Source organism: Populus trichocarpa, chromosome 6, assembly GCF_000002775.5.
Source record: "Populus trichocarpa isolate Nisqually-1 chromosome 6, P.trichocarpa_v4.1, whole genome shotgun sequence".
In the NCBI taxonomy this organism is placed as follows: Eukaryota; Viridiplantae; Streptophyta; class Magnoliopsida; order Malpighiales; family Salicaceae; genus Populus; species Populus trichocarpa.
The window spans coordinates 3,938,412-3,949,486 of NC_037290.2; the positions used below are offsets into that span (position 1 = coordinate 3,938,412).

The 11,075-nt window shown below is 28.1% G+C and overlaps 1 protein-coding gene across 1 annotated transcript; it reads right to left on the reverse strand.

Annotated features, from left to right (window-relative positions):
- Positions 1–368: 368 nt before the first annotated feature.
- LOC7485458 (UDP-glycosyltransferase 75C1) lies at positions 369–2,132 on the reverse strand. Its single transcript, XM_002308934.4, has one exon. The coding sequence runs from the start codon at positions 2,036–2,038 to the stop codon at positions 620–622; it is 1,419 nt and encodes a 472-aa protein (XP_002308970.3). The 5' UTR covers positions 2,039–2,132; the 3' UTR covers positions 369–619.
- Between the last annotated feature and the right edge of the window lie 8,943 nt (positions 2,133–11,075).

An 11,075-nucleotide genomic window follows, 5' to 3' on the forward strand; every position in this document is an offset into this window, starting at 1 on the left:
TATTCATTCAGGATTTTATTTATTTTTAATCACACAATCATATATACATTTAGTATCATCTAAACCTTCCATTTAAGTCAACAACACCTAAGGATAGTTGCCGTAATAGGACAGTTCATTCTACTTCCGCTAGCATGTTGACATTGGTAGGATGAGTTCGTTTCAAATCTCTCTTTCGCCTTGGTGGATTTGGAGATTTTTTTCGTCGCCTTTATGCTTAATTTTAAACGTTTCAAAATTTAGCATTTTAAAACTCATTTACTAAATTTGGGTAATTAATCTTATTTAAAACAGATCATACAAGCCTTTTAGAATAATACGTGAAGGAATGAAATTTGCAGTAGATCTGGAGAACGGCATTGGGAAGGTAGCATCAAGCAGGCAAGCTAGGGACTTGATTAATTACAAAATGAACACGTATGCCTCATTTTCTTGTCAAAGTACAGAAAGATTTTATTATTAGTAATAAAAAATAAGAACTTATTTTATATGAAGAAATCTTAACCATTCATAATTCATGAATTTAAAGGTTAAGATTTTGTTTGCATGATAAAGGAAATAACTTCAAAGGGTTCTCTAATCCTTCCTTGGTTAGTAGATTATTCATGAAAACCAAATCTCATATTTCTAACGACGTAGCTACTCCTGCAATCTCGTCGACAAAAGCCTTCAGATTATTGTAAGAAGAGCCACCTTCTTTAGAACTTTGTCTTGCCAATTCCTTCCATTTCTTGGCATTCTTTCTCATCTCATTTCCTCGTTCTCCACCTCCCATGACCACCTCCAAGCACCTCTCTATCTCCTCGCCTTCAACTACCCCTTCTTTGTTAGAACTCGTGACTCTCACCCCCGTCTTCCATACATCTTCAACCATCTTAGCATTCGTCAATTGGTCAGTCCATTGTGGAAAAGCCACCATTGGCACCCCAGAAGCCAAGCTCTCAAAAGTTGAGTTCCACCCACAATGTGTCACGAAACAGCCTATTGATGGATGTGACAAAACCTCCACTTGAGAGCACCACGGCACTATCTTTCCTTGCTTTTCAAGCTCTTCCTTGCAACTCAGCTTATCTTCCTCTTTCTCCTCTCCTCTATCTGCTCTTATGACCCACAAAAATGGACGGCCAGTTTCTAGCAAGGCACGAGCCATTTCCTCCTTTTGTGGCTTTGACAGAGCGGATATGCTTCCAAATGCTATATAAATCACAGAGAGTTCAGGCTTCGAGTTAAGCCATTCTATGTGGTCCTTTGAGCCTTGAAAAAGATCACCACCAAAAGAAGTGTCCGTTGGATCTTCTCCATCCAGAAAGGCTGATGGAATCAGAGGGCCAACACCAACCAACTTAAACTTGCCTATTGAATTCAAAGCCTCACACTCTAATGCATCAAATGTGTTGACAAGAACTTTTGGGTTGGTTTCTTCATCAAGGACTTCTATATGCTCTCTATTTACCGGGATTGCGAAAGCATGTGTATTTCTAGGATTGAAAAATGAGGGTAAGTCGCGGCTGCCAAGAGGAGGCAATCCGGGTAATTTCAGCGAAAACGTTGGATCATTGATATTCTCGCTAATAGTATCACCATAGCCGTTGAAGTAGTAGTAGAAGATGTCTAAAAGAGCAGGAGATTGGTTCCACAGAAGCGTTGAAGGGAGGTTTAGTTCACGTGCCACCTTTGCCACCCATGGTACGAGATTGGAGTAAACCACACACGTAAATGGCCGGCCATTCTTGGAACTTGCCGCAATAAGTTCAGCCAGAGATTTTGAGCCAACTAGCCTGAGCTCGGTGAAGTAGTGGTCGATATCATCACTGGGTCTGAACCCATGTTCAGAACCATCATCGAAGGCAGCAAAAGACAAGCCTTTAGGATAAGTTCCGGTTTTGGACATCCGACGTGCGGCACCCATGCTTGTAGAAAAGGTGACATGTGCACCAATGGCTACTAAACGTTTGGCAAATTGAAGGGCTGGATTTATGTGACCTTGAGCTGGGAATGTGACAAGGAGGATGTGAGGCTGTACTCCCGTGACTCCCATCTTAATTGCTGGAATTGTAGGGAAAAAGAAGTATGTAAGTTGGATTGATTTTTGTTGCTGAAATAGAGTGTGGGATATTTTGTGAGTACTTGAGGGTGTGGGAGAATGGTTTTATACCATAATTGGCACACAAACACTTACGCAAGTGGTGACGATTAATCACATGACGATTTGCATGGATAAATAGATGACGTACGATTGTCAAATGCGTGTTTGGTAACGTTCTTACGGAATACGTGAGCAAGGCCTCCCTAAAAATGTCGAAATTGACAACTCAATTTTTGTTTTCTTACATAAATTGACAAAAAAAAAAAAAAAGAGTAGTGAGAAAAGGCAAATCATAAATGTTTTCTGTATAGAGGAAAATAAGAACCCAACTTTCTGTATATAATTAATTAGCAGGTCATATTTTTAGGAAGAATTGTTTCTGTACAATGTGCAGAAAATATATGAACCTAGCTAACTTACCATATATATATAATTCATGTAATTTATTAGTAATTTAATAGTTTATTAGTAGTCAAATATTTCTTCTTTTCTTTGCTGGGGATCCTTTTGTGTCTCCTTCAGTCATGTTTTATCATTCCAAATGTAATTATTGAATTCAAGTTAAATGCATATAATAATTAGTAGATGATAAAAATGACTACTTAATTTTTTATTATTTCATTTTTCCTATCTAAATAATTAAATTCAAACTGAACTGTGAACCGTGAGATCTGCAACCTGACTAGTATGTTTTTTTAGAAACAGGAGAAAATTAAAATATATATATTTAAGAAAAGATGGATTATGTCATAAAAAAAATCGAACTAATTACCATATATATAAATAAAATAACCTAACCTCTTTACCATTCTTGATAGTTGACTATTTCTCATTCACATTCGAAGTATCAGAAAGAAAAGAAGACAGAGTCAAAGAGAGGGGTGGATAATCTAGTGCCACGGGAACAATCACTACTAATTCCTTCTCCTGATCTCAAGTTTATAACCGTATGATCTTCCCCATGAGGAACTGAGTTGTTGCTTTTTTCCCTCTCCGATGCTTTATTGGTCATGAAAGACTTCAAAATACGTAGCCATTTCATTATCCAACAGCAACTTAAAATGTTAATTCTTCTGGGTTTGTTCATCTGTCATTTCTTGAAGTTTCTCGTGCAAATGATGTATTTGCTCACCCACCTTTTTTCCATGTTCCTCCAAGGTTTCGACCCTACAATAGTGGCCATAGTTTTGCTTTTTGTCTTTGATGATTGAATAATTTTTTTAGCCAAAAAAAAATTGAATTTTCAAGCTCTTTAAACGTGTTTTTCTTTTAATAAATGCAACAAAAATAAATGAAAAAATTGATAATAAAAATATTTAATTCAACAAATGACAAAAAAATAAAACACGAGTTAACCAAAATTAACTTGTCAAACCTAAAATTCAGGCCATGCACTATTTTAAAAAAAATTTATTCACAAAATTATTTTTCATTCAATTATATGTCAACCAAGTAACTTTTTTATATATAAAACAGCAATTTTATTAAAAAAAAAGTTAAAATAGAGGATGTGCGTAGAATTGAAATAAAAAAATAGCTCTAAATTTGTTAAAGTTTGATTAACAAATATCATGTATTTTGGTTGGAGGAATCGACTCTAAAAATGATTCTCTCTTTTTATTGTAGGAACCCAATAACTTTTTTTTTTCTCTCTAACCAGGGACTGAACAATAAAAAAAATAAAATTCTAGATTAAAATTAATTTTTGTTTAATTTCAAAAATTAGAATAATTCAGAATGTACGAGTATATATATAGTAAATATTTTGCCAAAAGTTCAAAAAAGACAATTATTTCTTCTGTTTTTTTCACTTTGATCCCCTGGCTTTCAATCTTACACTTTCCTAGCAAATTAATATGAATTGGCCTTCAATTTGGTTCTAGAAAGATGAAAAAAAAAAACTTTTGGGATTAAAAAGAAATTGTATTGTGAAAGTCTACAGTATAAGTTTACACTGGTCTGGGCTACAATGATTTACTCACACGCTATTTATTGTTTTTTTATTGCAAGGTTTATAATTTTCTTTCAATCTTTCATTCTTTCTTTGTTCATTTTTTTTTTTTTAAGATTCTTTACTTCAATGTTGTTCTTTGATTTTATATCGACTGAAAATACTGTGTAATCCTGCTATTTAAATCATTTAAATTTGTTTCGTGAAAAATCGCATTGGTTCTAGCAAATGGGTGGAGGAGCACACAAAAATTGTTCACGATAATTGTGCATAAAAATACATGTATAAATAGGTTTAATACATGTCTACCACAAAAAATACATCTTTTGCTCTGTATATATTTGGAGGGATCCGGTGCAATTATTTGAAAGGTGTTGCAAATTTATTTATGTTTTCTTTTTATTAAGAGAAAATCTAAAAGAAATGGGGAAATATCGTACAATGTAAGGTTGAGTTGAGTGGTGGGAAATACGACCACAGACCTGGGAACAGAAGCACGAGGTTTTTGAGTTGGTATTTATAGTTATTTTTTAAAATATTTTTTTTATATATTAAAATAATATTTTTTTTATTTTTAAAAAATTATTTTTGATATCAATTTATTAAAATGATTTAACAATAAAAATAAATAAAAATTAAAACAAACGAACCCTAAACTTTTTTTTTTACCGGACTTTTGCACGTTTTTTTTCTTTTTCTCGGAGTTATTATTAGAACGTCCCTGCTCCCGCTCCCAGTATGTGGTGCCGCGCTTGACAAGTCGTTGCCTTCTTTATCACCAATTCTCATCAAAACCCAGTCCAGGCGTCCCTCAATTAAAAAGATTAGATCAAAGCCTTGTCAATAAAAATATTTATGATCGTGTTTGATTTGGTTTGGTATTGTATTAAAAAAGATGATGAATAATAAAACCACTCAATTGCTCTTCTTTTGGTCAAATGTTGGTGATCTCAACTAGCTAGGAAAGGAATGGCTGTGTAGCATGATGATAATTTGGCATTGTGGCTCGAAGTTTGAATTTTTTTAAAAAATATTTTTTTAATGTTTTTAAATTATTTTGATATGATAATATTAAAAATAATTTTTTTAAAATAAAAATATTATTTTAATATATTTAAATAAAAAAAACATTTTTAAACACAATTTATACTATAATTAATTTAAACAAGCACGAAAAGAATTGTGTTTGTTTTAGTTAAAATATCTACGTACAATTAAAAGCCTGGAAAAACTTATTAATTTCATCTAGCATTTGTTTAATTATTTTTTTAAATACTAAATTTTAATTCAAAAAAGTAGTCTTTTATTAAAAAAATCATCTCATATTTCTTATGGTTTTAGCTTTATTTTCTTACAATGTTTCTGAAATATTTAATATTTGATAATAAATATTAAAAAACTTGTTCTCGTAAGTTTTAATATATTTTTGTACAAGATTTCTTGAAATATTAATTTAGTATCTATTCATTCAGAATTTTATTTATTTTTATTGACCAATCATTCATGTAGTATCATGAACCTTTCATTTATTTGCTGGCGTCCGTTACTTAGCGCCGACCTCACCTGACAGCAAGGAGAAACCTTTTGCAAAGGCAAACACGTTTTTTTGTTTCTTTGAAAGTTTGTTTCTTCTCATACGCTTTTTCTTTCCTCCGTGAAACAGCATGTTTGTTTTATTTTGTTTTAAAAAAAATTTAAAAAATATTTTTATATTATTTTAATTTTTATTGACCAATCATTCATGCAGTATCATGAACCTTTCATTTATTTGCCGGCGTCCGTTACTTAGCGCCGACCTCACCTGACAGCAAGGAGAAACCTTTTGCAAAGGCAAACACGTTTTTTATCTTGTTAAATGTTTGGAATTTCGTTCCAAATCCTAGTTTAATAAAATTTATTTTTTTAATTTTTTATGTATTAATATCAAAATTAAATTTTAAAAAATAAAAAAATATATTATTTTAATATATTTATAAATAAAAAGTATTTTAAAAGTTAGCATCACAAAATTATAGAGGTTAGCGTGATCAAATTGGTGAAGTACAAATAATGACAACTCGACCTAATAATATACATATAGATAGTGATAGGAGTACCAAATTTTTTTCCTTATTAAATGAAGTGACATCTATTATAAAAATAAAATAAAATTATGAAATACATATTTTATCACATTTAATGCGATAATTATAATTATAAGATTTAATAATAAAAAAAATACAAATTAGACAGTCATTTAATAAAGAAATCAGTATCTCAAACATTATCTTTTACATTTTAATTTTTTTTCACGAGCCTCATTCTTACAAGGCTATATCTTTCCTTCTAGAATTTCTAAACTTGAGGCTTTAATCAAGATTAATAACATGCGTGGAAGTGTGGTTATGTTTGTTTTTTAAAGTATTTTTTATTTAGAAATATATTAAAATAATATTTTTTTTATTTTTTAAAAATTATTTTTAACATCAGCGCATCAAAATGATCTGAAAACATAAAAAAAAATATTAATTTAAAGTAAAAAAAAATAAAAAAATTTCAATTTTTTTTAAAAATATTTTTAAAACGCAAAATCAAACCAAACCGCTCCTATTCTTACTATCTTATCTAAATATTATAAAATAACTTGTTTTTTTTGGAAAGATATGAAAAATATCTTGTTAAAGCAAATTATTTTATGAGAAACAAATGGAAGCGAAGGTGACAGAAAGAAAGATTTACAAGAAACAGGAGATTCTTTAAGAAGGATAATAGGGCTGGATGCCCAAGACGTCTGTATTATATATTGTTTGATTTTGATACTTATCATCTTTGTTTTTATATTTCAAAAACATATTTAAAAAAATGAATTTTTTCTTTTTTTTATTTTAAATTAATTTTTTTTGTATTTTCAAATTGTTTTGATATTCTATATCAAAAATAATTTTTAAAAATTAAAATATATTATTTTAATATATTTTTAAAATAAAAAAATATTTATAAAAACAACCACAAATACACTTGGATATATTTTCATACTTATCATAATTGGATAGTTGATTCTACTCACGTTGACATTAGAAACGGACACGTCGGCACGTTGAAACTGGTAAATCATAAATGTTTTCTGTATAGAGGAAAATAAGAGCCCGTCTTTCCGTATATAATTAATATAATTAATTAGCAGGTCATATTTTTAGGAAATATTGTTTGTGTACAGAGAAGATATGGACCTAACTTACCATATATAATTCATGTGAATTATTAGTAATTTAATAGTTTATTAATTAGTAGTCAATTAATTTCTTCTATTTTTTATTGGGGGTCCTTTGTGTTTCCTTCGGTCTTGTTTTATCAGTTAAAATGTAATTATTGAGTTCAAATTATTTGGATATAATTAAGTAGTGATAAGAATGACAGATTATTTTATTATTATTTTCGTTTTCCTATCTAAATCATTAAATTCAAAATTGATTGTGAAATCTGAAACATGACTGGTAAGTTTTTTTTAGAAACAGGACAAAATTCAAATATATTTTTAAGATAGGATTGATTATGTCATAAAGAAGAATCCAACTTACCAATTAATTCATAGTATGATTTATTAGTAGTTTTAGATATTTTAAACAATAAATACTTTAAAAAATAATTCCTACTGTACTCAAAAGTCAAAACCCTTTACTGCTACTTTATTGATGGAAGAAATAGTCCAAATTTTCAGTTTTGCACATGGTTTTAGACAATCATTTAATTTAATTTAATTTAATACTTAACCACTACAGCAGAGTTGGCCAAAGCTTAAGAGCTATTTAGGTAATGATCCAAAACCTCTACTTAACATAAAGCCCCCAACAATAAATAAAGTATATTTATTAATTATACTATAGGAAATGAATATTGTCATTATGAAAACTATCCTACACCTCACTTATAAGATATAAAAAAAATTAAATATTTTAAAGGGTCTTATTTATAATTTTATAATTTTATCCAAAACTCCATTCATCTTGAATGAGCTCTGCCACTGCAAAATATAAAATTCACCCCGAATGTTAAAATATTTTCTTTGGTACTGCCTAACCTTTATTTATTTATTATTATTAATTATAAAAATATCTGGCTGTATGGTAAAGGCCGTAAAAGTGTTATCAGATCTGCCATTGTATTAAGAAAAAATTAAGTTTTGTTAGGTATCATTAAGAAATTAACCAATTTTTTTTTATTTCTAAACTAATCCCTTAAAATTATAGATGTAATTATATGAAAGTTGATATAATGTGGATTAAGAAAATATGTAATTATAGTGCATATCTCTGGATTAGATAAGGTTAATTTTAAGATAAGTTTGCAGAGGAGTGTTTACACACTACTAGAAAAAGTCTATTATCCACGTGATTGTTGGAATTAGTTTTATAAAATATATAATTGATCTTTTAAGATTAAATTAAATATGAAGTTTATTTATGATTGAAGTTCATGTTGGATTTTGTAACTCAATATAATTATTTTAATATAAAATATTAATATAATTTTAAAATTAATTAAATACAAATAAAAAATTATATTTAAAAATTTTCTAGATAGCAATAGTTTCAAACTCAAGATAGCTATACAGGTGGTGATTGATGAGCTTGTGGGCTCATGAGTTTGGTTAATAAAAAAAAATTGTTATTAAGTTATTTGATTAATAATTTTTAGTCTTTAAAATGTGTTATGAATATGTTTGTGATTTTTCAATGAATTATGAATTATGAATAATTTTTAACTATGAAAATCTATTATAATTAATAAACATTTATGAATTATAAATAATTAATGTTTTCGTTCTAAGTCTTGTAAATAGGTATTTTGAAGGGATGAAAAGTCTATTTTAAAATATTATTTTGATATATTTTTGAATAAAAAATATTTTAAAAAACAATCACTACTATATTCTTAAATACCCTCTAAATACCATAAGTGTCCAGCAGTGTTGGCAGGCAACTTCCCCCTCACCCTCCACCCTAACTCCTTCTCAAATCTCCACTTTAAATTGACAATTGTAGATTTTATTTCTACGTCTTAAAGTTTTGCAATTTTGGGTTTGGGTTAATTTTCATAAAAAAAAAAAATGTAATGTGTTTTCATAAATAACATGTCTGTTCGGACTGAATTGAGTCTCAATTTAAAGTTATGGTTGAAATTTCACTGTGTTAGGAATAAGTCAATTTATATTTTAAGGTTTGGAGTAAATTTGAAAGAAATTTTTTAGCATGTGTTTTTCATAAATAAATAAAAAAAATTGGTTGAATTGTCTCCATTTAAAGTTTGGTTGGTAACTTCGGTGTTAAGAGATAATTATTTTTTAATTTAAGGTCTGGAGTTAATTTTGTGAAAATTGATTAGGATGTGTTTTTTATAGAATAAATTATTTTTTACGTTGAATTGAGCTAAATTTAAAGTTGAGTTAGGAATTATTTTGTAACGGGAAGGAATATGCTAATTCTTTAAGGCTTGTTTGTTTTTGTGTTTTAAAAATGTTTTTGAAAAATTTTAAAACATTTTTATTTATTTTTATTTTAAATTAATATTTTTTTAGTATTTTTAGATTATTTTAATACGTTGGTGTCAAAAATAATTTTTAAAAATTAAAAAATATTATTTTAATATATTTTCGAGTAAAATATATTTTAAAAAATAACCGCAATTAAACTTTTAAAAATATCAAAAAAGACGTGCTCATAATATATTAACTTTCCTGTCGGTCAAACGATTACGACTTTTCTTGAAGTTACTTGCTTCATCGCTTGAGTTAGCTCAAAAGACGTATAGTCGTTAATGCAGCATCTCAATGTTTTTATATGGCTTTTGGAATTGTGTTTTAAACGTGGTTTTATTAAATTTTATTTTTATTTTAAAATTAATTTTTTATATTTTAAAATTATTTTAATGATTTGATGTATTAAATTTAAAAATATTTTTTAAAAAATAAAACAATATATATTTTAATTTTTTTTAAAAAAAAACAACAATTATAACATTATCAAACATTTCTTATCCTTATCTTCCTGAATCCGTACCCACCAGTTAGTCGGCTCAAAAGCTATTGGTTCAGGTGCCAGATAAATTGCTGCAGGATTTTTTTATGATTTTTTTCATGATATTATATAAAAAATATTTTTTAAAATATTTTTTTTTTAGAGATATATCAAAATAATATATATTTTTATTCTTATAAATTTATTTTTAATATCAAATCAATAAAAAAAATTATTATTTTTAAATATAATTAAACATAAAAACAAACATTTGCTAAATTGTTTTTTACTTCATCCGTGTAGGAAGTGCCGAAGCTGAACAACCTGACACCCGTAGGCTTTTAAGCCGAATCTCCTTGATTTGCTAGCTACAGGAAAGGTGAAGAATGGTCTGTAAACACAAGAGACCATAAACTAATGCATGGAGAGGGAGCCAGGGTGGAAGGTGACCCAAATAGGAGAGCAGCTAAATTTGTCGTTAATTAGAAAAGGTTGTATTAGTTAATGTTTTTGATAAAAATTCAATTTTTTTTGCGTTAATTCTGAAAAAAAGTGAAAATCTTGTAATTATTTTGTGATTTAATTCAGTTCTCGATACATGATATCTTTTAATCCTAATCTAAATATGATTCCTACAGATATATAAAAATATAATAGAGGAGCATAATAAATCAAAATAATAGTAAGGAACATGATAATACAAATCATGTAATATTATAATAATTTTGGAACTTCAAAAGTATTTAAAAGTATAGCGGTGATTATCTTTTAAAATATTTTTTGTTCAGAAATTAATTAAAATAATATTTTTATTTTTTAAAATTTATTTTTTAAATCAACAAATCATATCAAAATAATTTAAATATATAAAAATAAATAAATTCTAATCCATCTTTATTTGAACCGTGCTTTAACTCGTTTTCCATGAAGTTCAGCACACTATTTTTTTTTTCATGGGCCCAATGCATATGTCAAAATCCATTGGTAGTTTAGACACCCATACTGTATTGCTGTCCAAGGATAATGCAGGCACAAGTGGGAGGAA

Excerpts from the sequence above, each read along its gene's own strand:
- LOC7485458 (XM_002308934.4), bottom strand. The coding sequence starts at position 2,038 with ATGGGAGTCACGGGAGTACAGCCTCACATCCTCCTTGTCACATTCCCA.